At 43.4% G+C, this 20,641-nt stretch overlaps 1 protein-coding gene across 2 annotated transcripts; it reads left to right on the top strand.

Moving 5' to 3' along the window:
• Positions 1 to 3,232: 3,232 nt before the first annotated feature.
• On the top strand, positions 3,233 to 20,371 carry zfc3h1 (zinc finger C3H1-type containing). Of its 2 annotated transcripts, none has more exons than XM_083667141.1 (34): positions 3,233 to 3,929; positions 4,347 to 4,793; positions 5,039 to 5,139; positions 5,341 to 5,722; positions 5,977 to 6,185; positions 6,515 to 6,638; positions 6,864 to 6,958; positions 7,075 to 7,272; positions 7,640 to 7,798; positions 8,519 to 8,659; positions 8,871 to 9,133; positions 9,360 to 9,534; positions 9,935 to 10,063; positions 10,854 to 11,438; positions 11,566 to 11,672; positions 11,794 to 11,925; positions 12,033 to 12,154; positions 12,256 to 12,357; positions 12,516 to 12,644; positions 12,848 to 13,025; positions 13,149 to 13,335; positions 13,438 to 13,626; positions 14,952 to 15,189; positions 15,358 to 15,463; positions 15,629 to 15,827; positions 16,132 to 16,226; positions 16,349 to 16,456; positions 16,641 to 16,745; positions 17,109 to 17,274; positions 17,902 to 18,002; positions 18,303 to 18,404; positions 18,623 to 18,662; positions 19,167 to 19,229; positions 19,369 to 20,371. In XM_083667141.1, exons 1-34 carry the CDS (start codon positions 3,389 to 3,391, stop codon positions 19,504 to 19,506), a joined length of 6,156 nt encoding a protein of 2,051 aa, XP_083523267.1. In that variant the 5' UTR covers positions 3,233 to 3,388; the 3' UTR covers positions 19,507 to 20,371. The 2 variants fall into 2 exon arrangements, with proteins under 2 accessions (XP_083523267.1, XP_083523268.1); XM_083667142.1 differs by having other exon boundaries at positions 4,347 to 4,795; positions 5,047 to 5,139.
• The last annotated feature ends 270 nt before the right edge of the window (positions 20,372 to 20,641 follow it).

Genomic DNA, 20,641 nt, shown 5'->3' with positions numbered 1-20,641 from the left:
ATTTGATCACTCACCTTGCATTGCCTGTGGAGTTTCCCTCAGCCCATGGCAGTTCATTATCTTCTCCACCTTTACTGCCATTCCCTGCACCATCACTATAAATGATGGGATTAGTTCATTGACCCACACAATTATTATAAAGCACAAACTTGGCATCATGGATTGACTGTTTTACCTTATTTCAGATTGTTCTGAAGTGTCTTGCTCCAATATATGCTGTAAAACAGTCTTCTTTTGGGGAGGTATGGGTAGGCTTAGCACATCTTTGGAAGAAAAGACCAAAAGCCAATTAGAGGGACAGAAATGTCTACTCTAATAGGATATTGTAGACAAAAAGTGCATTCCTGCTCTCCATGTTTGAGGGTCCCTCCAACGATGTATTGCCACAGTCTGCAAGACAGGTACAATAACAATGTAATTAAATGTATTACATTATATTTGAGCACATACAGACAATTTGTGGAATTTACTTTAGGTGGACTTGCTTCAGCAAGTCCAACTATTGTTCTTTGACATACTTATTATTATTATTCCACTAACCCTAACTTCCACCTGCTACTCCTACTACAACATTTAAGCCATTCACACCAATCCAACCTTAAAACATGCAGAGAGGTCTTACTCGCGTTACTATGACTTTTGGTTTTGATACCTATTCAACTTTTTAAACATTACAAACTTGAAAGTGCACTTTTTAACATGGAGGTAACCTTTTAAGCTATTAATACTATTTAAACTGTAAAACATGCCTCAAAATTATCATCTCTCATTTTTGATACCTATTCAACTTTTTAAACTATTAAGCTTTTTGTAACTTCAAAACCTGGAATGTTGATTTATGCCAACAAGGAGTGAGCTCCTTTGTTACTGTAACTGTCATGGAACTTTCAGGACTCTTAAATTTAAACAACAGGAGGCCTGCACTCTCTTGGCTACCAGTTCTACCCCACTGACACCACTCTCAACCACTTAACCAACCCTCTACCCACTTCACAACTACCCCAGACTCATCCTATCTATCTATCTATCTATCTATCTATCTATCTATCTATCTATCTATATATATATATATATATATATATATATATATGACCTTCTAACATACTGTCTTTCTAACCTTCTATCTTTCTAACCTTCTATCTATCTAAACCTTCAACTACCTAGCATCATCTACACTGGCATTAGCCACACTGGTTAACCTCTTATTTGTTTTGATCTTTCTATACATTCCCTCTCTCATCCATCCATCCTCCCTTTTATCTATCCATTCATCCATCCAATCAACCAACTAACCAACCTATCTCACTTTCTTTCAACTGCCCAGAAAATCTTCATCAACCCTGATAAAAATCTTTGTGATATCCTCTCTTTCATCTATCCATCCATCCATTCAATCAACCAAACTATCTTTAACTTTATCCACTACTATAATAAGACTATTTCACTTTCTTTCAACTACCCAGAAAATCTTATCAACCCTGATAAAAGCTTTCTGATACCTATTCAACTTTTTAAATGATTAGAATCAGAATCAGAATCAGAATCAGAATTCTTTTATTTGGCCAAGTATATTTGACTTGGTGAGGTTGGTGCGTGGACATAACAAATATTATTATATTATATTATATATTATATTACACTTTTTGTAACTCCAAAAACTCTCATCTGGTTAACCAACCAACTCTACACCCACTCCACTGAACTACCCAACCTGACAAAATTCTATCTAACTAACCTAACCCATACTGATTAACCTCCAAACGTTTATCTCTCAAATGTATTTGTATAGCACGTTTTACATAGGAAAATGTTGCTAAGTGCTTCACAACAAGAACAATACTAAACAATATAAACAATAAATACAATACAAACAATATGATCTAACACCAAACCATAGACCCCTAAAAAGCAAGTCAAGCAAAAAAACTCCCCAGAGGGGAGAAAAATATAGGGCACAGTGGCAAGGAAAAACTCCCTGGGAGGAAGATATTTCTCTACTTACCGTCTCTCATCTATCCATCCATCTCCTTCTCAAATCTATTTAACCTTCTGTCATCTATCTAACTTTATCTCATCAATATATCTATGATCTATGAATTCATCCATCCAACCAACAAGCCAACCAACCATCAAACTATCTTTAACTTTATCTGCTACTAAAATAAGACTCTGACTTTCTTTCAACTTCCCAGCAAATCTATCTATCTATCGTCCAAACCATATTTAAACTACCAAAATAAGCCTTTGCAACCAATAGTGGCCAGAAGTGGCCACTGCAGTCAGTGTCCCCCATAATGTCACACCTATGCACCAAGACCATTATCTATCCCCCAGAGGAACACCTGTAGCAAAATGTATCATACATTTTTACTGTTTTTCCCCATCTCTCACTTTCTCTTTCTTTAACAACTTAAGTATATACATTATATTTACTGTTGGATTAGTTAGGTATAACTTAAGGTTACTTCGTAGTTACTTATAGTAGATTGACGATTCTAATCTCTCCCTCGTCTGAACTGCCCCCAGGCTCTTTACAAATCTTAGAAATATACTGTTGAAGCTAGGAACACCAATCCAACTTCATAATATTCACAGTTCTATCTTTGAGCTATCTCTCTAAACATCATCCACTCCCAATAATTAGAATACTTTTAGGCAGTTGAGACAGAAAGTTTCTTCAGGGACTTCCTTTTCTAGTTTAGTGTGTAGCCCTTCTTCCTTTATTATTGTATCCTTATTTAACCAGGAGCTCCCTTGCGATATAAATATTTATTTTTTCGAAGAGGACCTGGTCATAATCCATGGTCAAGATAGGGACCTGCTAAACTGAAATTTTGTTTCCCATGTTGTGCTGATTATGCATGATTCTCGTTTACAGTTTTAAAGTTTTAAAGTTGCCCGTGAGGTGTGAGGAGGTTGTTTAATCAAATGTATTGATTCCAGAGGTTTTGAGCATAACTAATAATGGAGCCAAAACACAGGCCTGCATGTGTTTTTCACATAGCAAACGTCATATGCCAGTGTTTAGTAGACCTATCTACTAAGTAGACCTATCTGAATATTTTATGTAAACTACATTGCATGATTATTCCCGTATCACAAAGCATATAATTAATGCTTGATGTAACTATTATTGTATTATTGTAAATGACAAATGCAAATTGAAATCTCCTGGCAGGGCTGACGAAGTATCGCGATACAGTGACTCATCGGCACGGGGAGAAGAAGACAAGAGAGGAAGGACGTCCGTTTTAGCAAACAAGCTAACCTGATATTCGTTAACATTTAGCCTAACAATAGAGTTAATAGATCACATTTTGTAATTAAAAGCAGATGTGGTGCGTTTAAGTACTCATCTAACAACAGACAGGCTGTAATAGAGGACAACATGGATTTAAATGCAGGCAATCGGTCTCCGAAAGAGGAGGGGGAGCTTGAAGACGGAGAGATATGCGATGATGAAACCGACGAAAAAGTGGCTGTACACCACGGTGCGAGGCCTAGCACCAACAACACCAACTCATCCCGAAGCACACGGAAATCCAAACAAACAGCCCGTATATTACCACCTCTTATGGTCCACCAACCACCAGATTTTCGACTTTTAATGCCGCACAACCGCGGACCTCACTTGCACAGTCCCTTTCCCCCGAATCACAGACAGCAAGGTGGACCCAGCGGACCTGACCGACCACCTCCGACACTGGGCCCTCACTGTGACCAGAGCCCACGTTCCAGCTTCTGGGAACGAAGTCACACTGCCTTGGGTAGATTTAGGCACAGGGGAAAACCAAATGAAGGACACGGGGATTGGGGAAGAGGAGGCTGGGGAGACGGTGGGGGAGGCCGAGAGACTGGTAGACCTCCCCCTAGTCGTTATGGACCCGGAGAGAATCACAGCAACATAAAAGAATCTCCCACGAGAAAACGTATCCTCTCATTATGGCAATCAGTCTTGAATAAACTGTCTGGGCCAGTGTTTCTATTGGCAAGATTATTTAACGTTCATTGGCCACTTAGCTTGCTAGCTAGCTATTTAGTTAGATCTGTGTTCTGTGGTTGGTTGTACTGCCTCGTATTGTAGCCATTTTGCACTGACAGATCACATGGAGCTGCATGAACCTGCATTGCCTGTTTTTTTCGTCCCCTGCCACCAAGGCATATCAGAATATATTATTTCCTTTATTGTGTCTAAAATGTCATCCATCATTATATAGCTGGATTTGCATGTTTATGGATTTATGGATGTTTATGGACATCAAGATTAGCTTGATTTGTGTGTACTACTTTTTTCCATCTGTAACTAAAGCTTTCATCAATTGTCTTTCCTTCACCCCTGACCTCAGAAAAGTTATCTGGGAGGAATCTGGTAAGAAAACAGGTGCACAATGTTGCCAAAACCGAAAATGGTGTTGATGAAAGCTTTGAGGATTTGCTAACTAAGTACAAGCAGATTCAACTGAAACTTGAATGTATTAGAAAAGAAGAAACCATGGCTCTGAAGCCCAAAGATGACCTGTCTCAGAAGGAGCCAGAGGTTTCTGCCAGTATTCCAGGAACAGAACCAGTAGCTCAAACTAACAGTATGATGAATGAAGCTGCTGTGGAGGAGACGTCATGGCCAGAGAAGGTGGAGGTAAAGGTCTTTCAGGCATTCAACCTCAAACCTTTAAGGCAGAAACTCCTCACGCCTGCAGAAAGGGATGCTCTCAAAATGACAAATGAACCTGAGAACGAGGAGAGTGGAAATGAGAATGAAAAAGGCTGCGTTGATCCATCTGCTACACCTAAAGGTGTGTAAAAAAAATAATATATATATATAATTGTAAACTGTGATCAAAACGCACATCCTTTAGTGGGGTGCAGGGCTCAAAAAAGTTGGGAAACAAAAAATGCCACAGTTTAAGCAATGACCAGAGTGGTAACACATATTCAAAGTTTATTTCATAAGAATGTCATTTAACGATAACCAAGAATGCAATATTTTATTTTGGGGCACCCAAAAAACACTTTCTGTTTTGCTCCCATATTTTCCCAGGAGGAGAGGAAAAGGAAGACAAAGAGGAGGAGAAGATGGAAGTCTCTTGTGTGTGCTGCAGCGAATCGGAGGACTCCCCTCCCTCTCCATCACCTGTCAAAGTACGTTATTCAAAATATCATTTTAACTCTATGGTATGCCTTTGTCCAGGAAGTCTCTTTGCAGGTGTGTAGGAATTTATAGCATGGCTCACGATCATTTTCCAACACACTGCTATGTTGTAGAGTTTCACTTTTTTATTTGAAATGTCCAATGTAAAAGACCGCTGAAACTCAAACATACGCGCACCCTCTCCTCCGCAGCCCAAGTTGAAGGGGAAGGACGAAGATGAGGAGATGTCGGAGCTGCAGCTGCGTCTCTTGGCCCTGCAGTCAGCCAGCCGCAAGTGGCAGCAGAAGGAGCAGCAGGTGATGAAGGAGAGCAAGGAGAAGATCACCAAGGCCAAGCCCACCCAGGAGAAGGGCGCCGCTGCCAACGTCGGTCCGCCGGAGAGGAGTCGAGTCACCACCAGGTCTGCCTCGTATGCTGCTGCAGAGAAGGCCAAGGCTGCGGCCAAGCCCCTTGAGAAGGCCAAGGCTGGGACCAAGCCTCTGGTAGAGAGGGCCAAGACTGGGGCCAAACCTCTGGTAGAGAAGGGCAAAGCTCCAGTCAAGGCACATCCAGTGAGGAAGACTGTCAGCCCAGGTGAGGGCCAATACACTTGATCGGACACATGACTCTGGTTTGATCTACTGATACTGAGTTATTACACAGGTATAGGGGCCACTTTTTGTAAAAATGTGACCTATAGATCTAATCAAAGCAACGTATCCAACCAAGTGTAATCATGAACTGATCTGACTAATGAACAGCAGAACAAATCCCTTTAAGTCGGACTTCCATCGGTCAGGGAAAGGGCACTGACGTTGACTTCATCACTCTCTTCGTTTGTACCCCAGGCTCTGCAACCAAGCAGGAGTTCCGGAAGCAGCAGCTGCGGACATGGAAGCTGCAGCAGCGGGAGCGGGAGGAGCAGCGGAGGCAGGAGGAGGAGGAACGCCGCAAGAGGGAGGACGAAATCCGCAAGATCCGGGACCTGTCCAACCAGGACGAGCAATACAACCGCTTCATGAAGCTGGTAGGGGGGAAGACGCACCCCCGGAGCAAGGTGAGGAGGCACAGCAGACCCATGGTCCGAGTTTAAAGTTCCGAGAGGGTGGAGGTGGGGGGGGGGGGGGGGGGCAGGGGTAATGTCCGACTTGAGGTAGAAGTTCCGGGGCGTTGAGGGGGTAGAGGTAGTGACAGTTGAATGTGGGGGACTGGTCAATTGAGCAGTCTTATTGCCTGCAGGTAGAAACTGTTACCTTTTATTAACATTAATTGTCGAAGTTGATGTGTAGGTTTTTTATAACTCAATTGATATAAATGGAAAACTATGACAGTAAAGGTCTTTTGGGAATGTGACCACACTAATGAATTCATTATTTTTCATGTTAGTCCAGGGACAGCGAACACAGGAAGTCCACTGGCAAACAGGGGCTGGACACCTCAGGGAACCTCTACCAGTACGACAACTACGATGAGGTTGCCATGGATACCGACAGTGAGACCAATTCACCAGGTGAGAAAAATGCTCACTTGAAATTTTGTGTTTACCCCATGGTACATTTTTAATGGGTGTATATCCTTACTTGTGGAACAGATAGGGTTTCTCAAATTCATCAACCCCAATTAAGACAGTGGCATGATTGAGTTGAGTTAATGCCATTTTCCATAACAGTTTCAAAGTTAGTGCTCAGAGAAGTTGTACTTTGCAGTGGCTGAAACTCTGCTTCTCTCTTTCCAGTGTCCTCTCCAGCACATGATCCATTTGCCACTGAGGTTCCCCCATTCTTCAACGAAATGCCTCCATTTCCTATGGACTCTCTGCAATACAAAATGGTACATTCCACCCCAAGTATTAGTGTACTCATATTAGCCTGTCTTACAAACAATTGTTACTAAATGACTGTGCAGACACGTTTTTATCAAGTCAATAAACCGCTTCCTTTCTCTAGGATTTGGGGAAGCGTTTCCTGACTGAAATTCTGACCGTGCCACCTCCACCCTTACCCCCGCTGCCCCCACCCCCGGATGAGCCCGAGCAGCCCCCCAAGCCACCCTTCGCAGATGAGGAAGAAGAGGAGGAGATGCTGCTCCGTGAGACTTGTCTCATGTCCATGTCCAACAAGAAGGTTGCTGACCCCGTCACTGAGGTACACCACTCGGTTGAGCCACAAGAGGGCAAAGTCTAATGTGCCATATGTGCTATTAGCAGAGGAAGCCGCTCTTTCTCAACCCTCAGAAGTGGATTAATCTTGAGCTATTTATAGTGGTTGAACAACCATAGACTTCTATTTTGTTGTATTGATTTTAGGAAGGCTAGTTGAACATGATGTCATGTTCTGTGAACAGAACTGAGCGTGTTTGACTGGTGGAATCAAAGGTAGACTCAATGATATGACGTAGCCATGAAATAGCCACGAAATAGCAGGGCAACTTTCTGATGTAATGTTTCGCTCAGTCTACCTTTAAGCAATCTGGATTTTAAGTCTCCTATTTTTGTCCCTCTTTCTCCCTAAGGAGACAAACAGTGGACCTCCCTCCTCCTCCCCAATGGCGATTGCAGGTGTCCAGCCACTACCCAGGGGCAACCTGAGCATGGTCAGCCTGAACACGGTGCCCCAAACACGGAGCAACAAGTTCACCCGAAGCCATCACGTCCCCAGGCCCCCACTGGTGGTAAGATATAAACTGTTTAGACAATGCTATTTTTTTAAAGTTTATTATGCAACATTTTGTCACATGGATGATATTTTACCTGTATGACAAGCTTTTGATTTGCCATCTGTTATTTCAATGAACTCTGCTGCGTCACCTCAGGTAAGATTAGCTTGACTTGTTCCAGCTGAACCATGGAGTTTGTAATAGATGTCACGTTTCTCCTCTCACTAACCACAATGTAACAAATAGCTGTCATTGTTTTACACTACAAACCACAATGTGCTGGACAGTATTCATTCCTCTCACCTACATGGAAATATGCTGTATCCATAACAGGTCATAGCTTTGTGTTCAGTTTCCTCCTGAGAATGGAACATTGGTGTTCTGACATTTGTAGGAACTGTTTATCCATTGTAATTTAGGCCTTTTATTCCATCTCAGACAAAAAAAGGGTAAATTCTCATAGCCAATCACCCTCATGCAGGTAACTGACTCAGTGAGTCCATGTTGCCCCCAGTACTCAGTAGTTCTGTTTGGATGTGCTTATCATTCCTACACACATTCATGGTCCTGGAGCGCTCTGTGGCATCACAGCATCGCACAACATCCACGATGTTGAAAAATAACCTTAATATGAGAATAAGTGTCAACCAAGGCCTGTTGCAGATATACAGTATACAGTTAACTATAATTCTGATGTCAGTGCCCACTCTTCACAATGGTTTGTTGTATCTTTAGCTCCCCAGGCACAAGGCAGTGGTGGTGCAGCTGAACGACTCAGACGACAGTGACTCCAGCGATATGGAGGCCTGCACTTCTACTAACTCAGTCTTCGGAGGGCTGGAGTTCATGATCAAGGAGGCTCGGAGAACAGCCGAGGTGTGTGTCGGCACCGATAGCCCTGACCAATGTCGGGTGTCTAAACATTTGTTCTGTTACACCCATTTCCCATCAATGCAGTACAATAGTATGCAACTCCTGTTTTCCTCAATACAGGCTACAGCATTGATTGAAGTCCTAGGGCCCCAATTTGTGTTGGTTTGTGGACAATTTGAAGTGGTTGTTCATGCCGTTCTCTCTGGAATTCTAGGCAGCGAAACCCAAAGTGGCGTCAGGGTCTGAGAAAGAGAACAACCCGGTTAGAACTCCTGAGACCCTGCCAGAAGCCAAAAAGACTGAGTATCGCCTGCTCATAGAGGAAATAGCCAGTCGGGAGAAGCATAAGATGCTGATGGATCACAGTCCTCGACGTGTTGCTTCTCCGGTTGGCTCAGACTCTGAGGTGGACATGGCGGCCAAAGCAGCGGCCATACTCCAGCTGAGCGAGGCAGAGGACATGCTGACCAAACACAGGTGAGGCCCTTAGTACTTCCAAAATGTCTTGCACTTTTAGTTTTTCCGCCTTCACTGGGCGAATGTACACTGTCGATACCAAAGAAACATGCAACTCAACACAGTACTAAAACAACAACCCCACCCCTAAGCAGAAATATGAAATATTATCATGTACTGTCACTCATGCAGGAGAATGTTTGGCATCAAAGAATGACTTGACCAATGCTTTCTCTCTCTTGTTCAGAAACCTGCTGCAGAAGGACGAAGCCATCCTGAGGCTTCTGCTGCAACAGGAGCTGAAGAAGAAGGAGTCTCTGAAAGTGGCCGATTCCAAGGTGACCAAGCTGAAGGAGCAGCTGCTGGCCTCTGAGAAGATTGTCAGTGCCAACAAGACCCTCCTCAAGAAACTTCAGGAACAGGTGGGTGTACACTGAACGGGAGGAAATTAGATGAAATGTGACTAACTGTGAAATAAACCAAAGCAGCGGTATTTCGCCTTTGGGTGACAATTCAAAGCACAGAGCCAGCTGGCTGATGCTATTTGCAGTGAGACGATGGGAAAGAAAGGTGTTTCTGTAATGCTGGGAACAATTCCAAGCAAATGCCTTCTATCGTTCCTTTTCATTTTAAGTATGGTCAGGAACGGCATGATAATTATCCAAATCGTTAGGAAATGTCCATCCACAAATTAAAGTTTTGTCTTGGTGGATTTGACAGGGCTAGTGTCATTTTGATTCATAATGCTTTTTCTACTGTTTGACACATGTTTTTCGAATGAGCCTTCTGGTTTTTATTGTTTATGTTGTCCCTTCCCTCCAGGTCCATCGTGTTGAACATCGCGTGTCTGTAAAGAGGAACATGGTCATGAAGCTGGAGAATGACCTGACCCAGGCCCAGGCAGCAGCAGGCCGTGGTGTGAAACGACGTGCTGACACCATCCACCACCTGGTGAGCCCTGCACACCCCTGCTTCTAAAACACAAGGGCGTTTCCATTCAACATACTTTAAAGTCCCTGTCCAATGAAAACATATTTTTAAATACCACTTAAAGACCCCCTCCTCTCAAAATCTAACATTCTAAGATGAAAATAGGAGTTCATATATACAACCATATCAATATACAATATCACAATACAATATCAATATACAACCATTTTGGTCAGAAATAAACAATTACATAAAAAAAGATATTAAGACATAAAGTCAAAATCCTTAAAATCGGAGGTATGTCCTTTTAAAGACGTACATCTATCTGCCCTCCCTCAAATGTGTATCGTTTTGCTAGCTTCGAAGATCAGAGCCACCACTGTGTCCACAAGGCTTTATGTTAGGCTATAGCCTGGTTCATTTGTTCCATATTTTAAGGTGAGGTGATTGTTACAGTAAATTCCTATGAAGACAACTGAATGATTTTGTGAAAGGCATTGATCAAAGGAACTGTATGTTTACGTTATCAAAATGCATTTTCAATAGGGTAACAGGAAATCTATTAATTAGGAAACAGTGATATAATGTTGCCATATTACTTTAACTGATGGAACCCTGGTCCATGAGGGGTTTCAGCATACTTTTAATTCTGCTGTTTGGTTAAAAAAAAGAAGTATAGTAACACAATTTCCGGTTCAGTTCAGTGCAAGAACCAGAGGTGGTACATTTTGGAAAGCGTTGTAAGAAATGCAGGTGGTAAATTGATCCAGACGGTCTTGGTAACATGTCTGTCTCCTGTTTGGTTTATCAGCCTGGGAAGCTGCAGCGTGTCCAAGCTTCCCGTGGCTCCGAGCACCATTTCGCCGAGCTCATCGCCCAGAAGCAGCGGCTGCAGCAGCTGGAGTCAGAGTACGCCCTGAAGATCCAGAAGCTGAAGGAGGCCCAGGCCAACAGAGTTGTGGTGTTGGAAGCACCCTTACAGACCTCCACCCCATCACGCCCCCAGGCCGAACTACCGCCACCCACCAGCCCTTTCCCCCTGCCCCAACCCTCCCTGCACGACCTCACCCAGGACAAGCTGACTCTGGACAGCGAAGACGCCACAGAGGCAGAGGATAACGACCTTGAACCCGCACCCTCAGCTCGAGGCAATCGCCGGCGCTCTTTTCATGAGTCTGGCTCCTTCACCAAGCCAAAGCTGGAGCTTGCTTCGGGCCTCGTCAAGGACAACCCGGCCAAGCCAGCGAAGGCAGTCCCCGGCCCCTTGGAGCTGTTCCTAGGGCTGGATGTAGAGACTCTGAAGCAGAAGTATGTGAAGCAAGCTGGACTGGGAGAGCTGCTGTTGGGGGAGCTACGAGTAATAGGGTGCACGGTGGAGAAAGACCTGTCTGGGAAGGTAAGGCCCATGTTATGTTTTTATCAATCAGTTTTATTAGTTTATCAACTTTGTTTGTGTTGCACATTTTCTACATGAAAGCTATAGAGTCCTTTGCCTACTTGCATTTTTTTTTGTGGTTTTGTAGGTGATTCCGGATATGGAGTTAATTGCAGCTCAAGTAAACCGTGCAGAGCTGAAGCCTGTTCCTTTTGGACCATATCGCAGCCCTCTCTTGGTCTTCAAGTCTTACAGGTAACATTCATAACCTCTTCTCAATCACAAATATACAGTTATATAAGTTAAGTATTTTTAAGCATTATCTTGCTAAGGATGATAGTCTGTCTCACAGATTCCTTTTTGTCTTTTCATTCAGGTTCAGCCCATATTTCAGGACCAAGGAGAAATTATCAATAAGTTCGGTATCCTACAGCAACGTTGTAGAGCCAAAAAAGTGTTTCTGTCGCTTTGACCTTACGGGCACTTGCAATGACGATGATTGCCGGTGGTAAGTCCTAGAGTAAAATGTTGACGTGAACTTCTTCCTGCTATATCCTTGTCCACTATAATTTTGCATTGTCTTATATTGGATTTCTCTCCTTGTATTTATTTGAGGCAACACATGAGAAACTGCACTTTCAGTGGAAACCAGCTATTCCAAGATATCCTCTCCTACAATCTGGCTCTGATTGCCGCCTCTGAAAACAGCACAACTGATGACATCAGTGTTGCCACAGGTGTGCACCCTCTCTTCTTAGTTGATTCTTATTAAGGAGAAGATTTATGTTTTAGATAAACTGTTACTGAAAATGTATTATTGGTTGTGTTCCATTTCCAGAAAAGTATATCAAAAAGCTATTCGGGGCAAACAAGGATCGCATGGGGATGGACCAAAAAGCTGTCCTCCTTGTGAGCAAAGTGAACGAAAGCAAACGACATGGTAAGTGTTCCTTGTAGTTCTCTTAGATTCTTCAATCTCTTGTTCTTTCTTCAGCCTTTTGAACATTGTATAGTAAACATAGAATATTTACCATGAGAAAATGGCCATTTTATACCCTTCTGACCTATTATTTGTGTTAATGTGTTTCTTTTTCAAAGTCCCTCCTTTCACCACGTGTAAGGAGATCAGGAAATGGAAGCCCCAACCAACTCACCAGGCTAGCCCAAGCACAGGGGATGACAGCGGAGACGAGAATATGCACTACAATCCTGGTCTAGTGAAATATGGTAAGAATAGGCTTTGCCCACTCCCTGATCAACCTCAGTAATCAGGTAGTGTTTTGCTGTCCCTATTACAGTACTGTCCTCTCCAAACGAATGTGAACATCCATGTAAAATGACGATTTGTAATCTAAATTAAGGGTGTGGCAGATTAGTTTTTCTCATTCAATATTTGTGAGATAAAATATCTGTTGCCTACCTTGTCACAGATGGCAGTTCCAAGACCAGCTTGATTGCCCTGGATGTGTGTGTGACTCCCGACGACAAACGTTACTTTGTCAGTGAGACAGACGACATATCAAACCTGGAGACAAGTGTTTTGGAGAGCCCCCGTGATGCGCAGCTCTGGATCAAACTGGCCTTCAGATACCTCAGTCAGAAAGAAATGTAAGCAGATGTGCTTAAGTGGGTCATCGTTGCCCTTGGCTATGACCCTCTGTAGAGTTCTTTCGTGTTATTGTTGTGTAATATTTTTAATATTAAATGTCTATTGAATTGCCTCCCTTATAGCACAGCATCTGAATGCTTGGATGCTGCCTTAAACACACTGTCTCGCGCCCTGGAAGACAACCGGGACAACGCTGAGATCTGGTGCCACTACCTCTCGCTGTTCGTTCGACGGGGGAAGAGGGAAGAGGTGCAGGAGATGTATGAGACGGCCGTGGAACACGCCCCTGACTATCAAGTGTGGTGGAGTGTAAGTTCTGTCGCCCCAACCCCCACACAGACAATTTTATTTCTCAAAACATCTCTCTGCCCTGTAGAATAATTGAGATGTAATCTGTAATGTTCCTTTCAGTACCTGACCATGGAGAGCTCGTTCGAGGGGAAGGACTATGTGTGTGGCCGTCTTCTGCAGTATCTTCTCCACTGTGCGGGGAGCGGTCTAACAGAGAAGCTGTCATTCCAGCTGCTGGAGGCTCTTCTCTATAGGGTCCAACTCAGTCTGTTCACTGGCAGACTGCAGAATGCCCTGGCCATCCTGCAGGTGATCACCACCTGATTGGGAACCATGCTAGAGGACACAGGACACAACATTCATGGGTCACATTAGAAGACCAAAAAGTGACAACAAGTCAGACAAAACACTACTCCTATTTGAGTGAAAACATATTTGGCAAATCAAAACAATGCACAGACACAACACAACAGATACAGTGCCCTCCATTTGTATTGGAAAGAGGAAGCATTTAAATGAAACAGTTACAATGAGGTTAAAGTAGATATTCTCAGCTTTAATTCAATGTTTTCTTTTTTCAGATTGGTTTCACCATTTAGAAGTTACAACCTTTTTTATACATAGTCCCCCTATTTCAGGGCACCAAAAGTATTGGATTGACGGGTGTTTCTGGTTAGTCAGGTGTGTTCCGACACGTCATTCGTGCAGGGATAGGAGAGCTATCAATGTCTAGAATTGATTCTAGGCTTTGCATTTGCCTTTGGAGTCTGCTATTGGTGTCAACATGACACATAGCCAAAACCTTAGACTTACCAAGATCAACATTTTGTAACATCATTAAAAAAGAAAGAAAGCTGAAAACTGTTGAGCTCAGCAATTGCAAATGGACTGGTAGGCGAAGGAATACTATAGTGGATGACCAAAGAATGCTCACCATAATTAAGAAAAAACCCAAAACAACTGTCCCACAGATGAGGAACACTCTCCGGGAGGACAATCGCAGACATCTTGTCTGCTCAAGTACAAGCAAATGCCTTCAAATTCATTGGATGGTGCTTCATCATACCGTAAGACAATGACCCCAAACATACTGCCATAGCAACGAGAGAGTTTTTCAGGGCCAAAAAGTGGAGATGTCTTGACTCAATCTTCAGATTTAAATACAATTGAACATTCATTTCACAACAACTGAAGATGGCTGCAGTACAGGCCTGGCAGAGCATCACCAGAGAATATACCCAGTGTCTGGTGTGGTCAGTGTGTCTCAGGCAGTTATTGCATGCAAAGGATTGTCGACCAAATACTAAACATGATTACTTTATTTGGACATTATATGATTTTTTTCCAACACTTTTGGAGCCATGAAATAGGGGGGGAGTATGTTTAAAAAAAAAAAAATTAAAGCTGAGAATGTCTACTTTGACCCCATAATAATTGTTTGATTTCAAATCCAAACTGTTGGAGTATAGAGCTAAAAGAAGACAAAACACTTCCTCTTTCCAATACTTACGGAGGGCACTGTATTAGACATGACGTATCACAAAACAGCATAGAGGAGACGCAAAACAACACAATGATGACGTTCGTTCAAACAGGTGGCAGATGATCACCTCAGTCTTCCCTGTTCATTCCAGAATGCCTTGAAGTCAGCCAATGAGCGGAGCATCGCTGACCACCTGACTGTCCATGACCGCTCCCTGGCCTGGCTGTCCTACATCCACCTGACAGAGTTTGACAGCCTGCCTGCCAGCCTTTTCGACCCGGCCAACTCCAACCCCTCCAGGGTGGTTAGCAGGGGACCTGTCCTACTCCCCTGGCGCACGCCGCAAGACATCCGCACACCGCCTGACACGCTTATCGCTCTGTTTAAAGGTGAGCCATATTCATAGGACAGAACGCACATTGCACTTGCGAGCGTCTTTCTTTCAGTTATCATTCTAGATGTTTCCACAGTTACTAGCACATGGTGGTTAATGCAGTTCTTTGCTGAGATATCTGGGTGGGGCGCAATGGTTTGACGATGGTTGCTCTGCCCTGTAGATGCAGTTCGTCAGTGCACAGACGAAAGTCTATCTGCGGCTGAGAGGACACTGGCCAATCAGCCTCTCCATACAAACCTCATCACCCTCAACAGCCTGTTGGAACGGTGAGCTGAGCTTTGGTGTTCTGTAAAGATTATTGGGTGGCTGTTGTTCAACACGGTGTGTCTGTGTATGGTGTAACGGAGTGTTACTAATATGTATGGGTCTTGTTTAATGTGTATGGTATTGATTTTCTTTCTTTAAACGTGTTGTTAATATTTGTGCTGTAGGTATGAGGTGGGGATAGAGCTGTGTGAGTCCCTGCTGGCCTTGTGCCCACACTCCTGTACCCTGCTAGATGCCCTGGCTGAGCTCTTTGTACAAAAGGGGGATAGCGATCAGGCTGTCAGTGTGTGGCTGCGTGCCCTGTCTGTGTGTCCACACAATGCAGAGGTCTTCTACCACACCTGCAAGTTCCTGATGGCCCAGGTCAGTTTTAACTCACTAACTGCCAAAGTATTCTGGAACACTTACCACCTAGAGTGCCAAGTGTTTTATGTTGTATTTACCTAGCAACAATACTTAGATTGGCTACAAAATGAAGCATCATCATTTATGCATTTTTGGTGAATGAAGTTACCCTTGCCGCTCTAGAATGTTGACAATTTGGGCGACTTTATCTCAGCACTGAATGAGTTAATGAATAGTTTTTTTTTTGTGCCATCTGGCCACAGCCCTAGCGTCAAGATGTCTTATTCACATTGGTACTATGAATCTCTCTGTCTCTGCATAGGAGAAGTCCAGCAGCATCGCCCCAGTGTTTCAGGAGTTTGTACTGTCTTTCTGTGAGGATAAACAAAGTGAACAGCAGCCTGTCGATATCCTGCAGTAAGTTAAAAGTATCCCCGAGCCATTTAAAGAAGCAGAACTTTCCTAAACAAAGTTGATTCCAATTGTAAAGAATACTGTTCGTAACCCAATTAATGAACAATATCTAAATTTATTTCCAGGTACATCCTTGGCATGCCAACAGTGAACATACTGAAACGCCCAAATATCAAAAAGCAACTTCAAGAGCAGCTCAGCCACCAGATGCCTTACCTGAACTTAGTTCACTGGTGAGCACTGTGCTTTGTTGTGTTGGTCCTGCACCTCCCAAAAGCTCAGTTCTAATACATACTGTACATGACAGTTTAATCCACAGCCTCCAGCACTTGTCAACCAAGACATTTGGGGTTCAAGTGAGATGCTTTATGACTGGAATCTTCCTTTGACAGTGGTCAGTGTCTTTGTGTTTTACAGCTGCTGGCAGTGGGTGCATGGGAGTGTCGGAGAGGCCATGGATGCCTTTGAGAGGGCCCTGGGGGCAGTGATGCAGCTGGACATCCTTCACAAACTCTGGATGGAGTGAGTCCCATGTCTTAAACTACTCATCCGCATGCATTGGTTTGATTTGGCCGCACACCCACCATCACCATCCATAATACTCTTGGTGTCCCATGAGAAGACAAGATGTTGAGACAAAAGAGATGTTCCATATCTTCAATGTAATAGAAAAAAAAAACAGCAACAAAACAATACAAAGGCCTCAAAAGGGAATCCAGGCTAACATTCACACATGTCCCTTTGGTCCAATTAGAAGGCCCCATCTCTGTGTGCCTGTCAGCAGCTGGCCACCTATTGGCCTTCTGAAGGGGCTACACTAGCACGTCCACACGTACAGGTGGGGGTGGGGCCAGAAACCTGAACTAACCCCTGTTCTCTTTCCAGTTATCTCCTCTTTACTAGCAGTAAGCTCATTGGAAGCCAGTCCAACAGCCGAGAGCTCAGAATGTTTGCAGATCTAGTCCAGCGTTGCCTGGTGACAGTCCCGTCCAGGCTGGAGGTTCCGTTCAGCTCGGCCCAGTACTGGAGCAGCTTCCAGTTCCACAACAAGGTGGTCCTACCTGCTTGTCATGTCCACTTGTCCTCCTGTAGCTGCCACCGCACGCCATCAGCTTATTGCCAAAAGAACTATGTAGTTAAAGGCCCACATTAGTCATTTTGATGTTCTTTAGCTGATTTATGACATCCTCGTGCTGCACAATGGTATTGCACAATGATTCAAGACTGAAAATTGCCATTTAGATTAAAATATGTGTATTTTGGGCAATACTTTATATTTTCCACCCAAAATGATTTTGCCACGTGCTGTGACATGACATTTCATACAGTGCTCTGACGTTTGACATGGCTAGCCTGTTTGTAAACTGAGGCCCCGTCAAATATAACCCTCCAAACCACCTTCACTGGCTTTTTTGCGACTGAGTCAACTAACCTTTCGATACATTTTATTGAGAACTACTATAATTCCTCGCTATATCTGGCGTCCCAAATAGCTCCATGAATGACTGTCACCACTCTGTGCTTTCGTTCTTTTCATTTTTTTTCTCCAAGAAAAGCCAGGAAGCAAAATTGGCTGGCATGGGCCTTTTAAATCCTCAATTGAGTTTTGTGACATTGTTTGTAACCTAAACTGTAGTTTCTGTACCTACAGTAAACCGTTTGGACTTGTGCTTCTCAGGTTATGTCCCACTACCTGAACTGTCTGCCTCAGTCGCAGCATCCACTGGTCCTGGAGAGACTACGATATACCATGCCCACCAACGCTGAACTGGCCCTGAGGTACCAGAGCCTCACATTATATCAGACTCACTACAAGTTCTTACTGGTCTCTCTTGCTGTGAATTCTGCTCACAGCCCTCTGTTTTTGAATCCCAACGTTTCATAATCCAGGAGTACATATTTCCATCTGATGGCAGGTCCTGTCAAAGTCAAGTTGTATTTTCAGTTATGTCTGGAGTAATCTGTTTATTTAATGTAGTGTTTTGACTGAGTTTTTGTTGTTGCAAAGGCTTTGATATCCAAACTATTCGTAATGTGTTGTAATGTCGAGACGGTTAGCCTTGATTTGTTGTTGTATAGGTTGCTGCATCAAGAGTGGCAGGATGGAAATATTGAACATCTGAAATTCCAGGCCAGAATGTTGAGCAGTAGCATTCCAAACTGTCTGGCCAACTGGAAAATGTAAGTCCAAATTTAACTTCTGCTAAACACTTTGAACACTCTAAATGCTGTTACAGAAGTCAAGTGCCCTTTCATACAGAGCTCAGCGTCGCTCATGAAACATTACGTTTAACCTTACTGCAAACTCAACTACTCAGTTTGTTAACCTGCTAGCTTCACAACCTGTGTGAAAATGGTTATTATTTAGCTGAAGCCTTTTCTGCTGTGTTTCTTGGCAGAGCCATCGCTGTGGAGAGGGTACTAAAGGAACGTTCTGAGGTGAGTTAGAGAAGGGCAGGGGAGGGTAGAGGTCAGGGTATGAAGGCGGAAGGGAAGATGACTAAACACAGATGGAAAAAATGGCTTTGGGAAAGGTAGATAAAAGGGAGGGGCTGGGGAGGGCTGGAATAATGTTTATATTGCTCTTTTAACCTTTGTTGATTGTGCTTTCCCAACATTTTGTTTGTCAGTGTTGGCATATACTTTGACCCAGCTGTTCCATAATCTTCCCTTCATTTTGTTTAATCTTATTTCTCCTCCACAGGCTATTTGTCAGTGTTCACGAAAATGTAATGTAGGACAATTGAAAGTCTCACAGCTGATGCTGACAAAATGAAGTGTTTGGAATTTATTGCCTGGTAAATGTTTGGTGTAGTAGGAAACCCTCATCACTAAACCACTGACTTCATTCCACGCTCTTCCTGTTTTGTCCTTGTCCTCCGCTAAACTGACATGTTGCTCCCGCGTTTGGTGTTTTTGTTTGTTTCTTTGTTCGTTTTGTAGGTCCGACTTCTTTATCAGCAAGCCCTGCAAAAGCTTCCTCTGTGTGCCACCCTATGGAAAGATGTAATTTCCTCCTCAGTTTCTACACACACACACACTTCTCAACAAGTTTAGACTTTTTAAAATTCCACTTGGCCGATATGCACGCATGTTCACCCGCCCCTCCCCCCCCTCTCCCCCCCCCTCTCTCTTCCCTTTCCAGCGTCTGCTGTTTGAAGCTGCGGAGGGAGGTAAAACTGATAAACTGAGGAAACTTGTTGACAAGTGTCAGGAGGTGGGAGTGAGTCTAAGTGAGCCCCTAAATTTAGGCTTGAGCAGAACAGAGGGAGAGGATCAGTGACCCAGTGCACCCCTCTGTGGCCCCCCTCTGGGGAAAAAAAAAAAAAAAGCTTATCGAACTAGCTCCAATCTGACCAGACTAATCAATGGCCACTGCCTAGGTTAGCCAGAGAGGGGACGACTTGGCTAGTCGCCCTCCTGCAGTAGTGCTCTCCGGCCAGGAGATGCCAGAAAAGCAAGAACACTCATCACGGAAGCCAATGAACTCCCGAATGTCCAAAACTCTGGGCCTCTTATATCACCTTACATCATGTACGTAAGTATAGATCCTGCTACGTGACACGTCTTGCTTTTCCCTTTTAATTTACATGTTCCTTTTTTTTTGTACTGTCACTTTTAATTTGGCTTTTATTTTCCTTTTGTACCTGGGGTTGGAGTTTTTACGGACTAGTGACATCCCACTAGGATGTTTAACGTCTGAGTGTTTTAAAGGATGTTTTCCCCCCCAATAGTGACACTACAAGTACTGTGTGTGTCCGTTTCTTCCGGTGTCTTCTAAGGGAAGATATTGACTCATTATTTGTTTTAAGTGATTAACAAAAACTCTTGAAAATTAATAGCCAGGCGCAAATGGCTCCCTGCAAAGTATTCTATTTGGCCCATCATTGTCCCATGTATTTTTGAGACTGCCACAGAGACTGAAGGAAGCTGTGATACCCTCTGCCAGGCGACCAACGGGGAAGGCCCTTTAAACACATCATTAGGATCACATAGCATAGTTAAAATGTTCTCATGTGCAATTTTGTTCTTGTCAAAAAATATTAAGATTAAAGAGTACAGTATTCGCGAGGAGCCAAGAATGAAAGTCATTCAACTGTTTTTGTACGTGAATTTGAATGTGTTTATATTAAATTATTTTCTAAACATTTATTGTTCTGAGTTTTATTTGCTGTGAGTTTTACGAGGGTTGGGCTAAGGGGGCAGCACATCTGAAATGTCACGTGGATTTTGTTCATTTAGAATAAACGACTACTAGGAGATCCTGAAACACCACATACTGTAATTTTCATTACACATACATACTTAAAATAATCAATTTAAATAAATATGCATTGTGATTGATTTGTTTTGTTAAAATTGTCTCATGTTACTGTGACTGCCTAATATTGAACTTGAAACAGAGCCTCTACAGTGTT

Source organism: Argentina silus (assembly GCF_951799395.1).
Source record: "Argentina silus genome assembly, chromosome: 3".
In the NCBI taxonomy this organism is placed as follows: domain Eukaryota; kingdom Metazoa; phylum Chordata; class Actinopteri; order Argentiniformes; family Argentinidae; genus Argentina; species Argentina silus.
This window is presented reverse-complemented; position numbering and strand designations above follow the sequence as displayed.

Coding starts and splice junctions, on each gene's coding strand:
- zfc3h1 (XM_083667141.1), top strand. CDS start 3,389: ATGGATTTAAATGCAGGCAATCGGTCTCCGAAAGAGGAGGGGGAGCTT. Junction 7,273..7,639: donor TTGCTGACCCCGTCACTGAG/GTACACCACTCG, acceptor TTTCTCCCTAAG/GAGACAAACAGTGGACCTCC. Junction 18,405..18,622: donor TGTCTGGCCAACTGGAAAAT/GTAAGTCCAAAT, acceptor GTTTCTTGGCAG/AGCCATCGCTGTGGAGAGGG.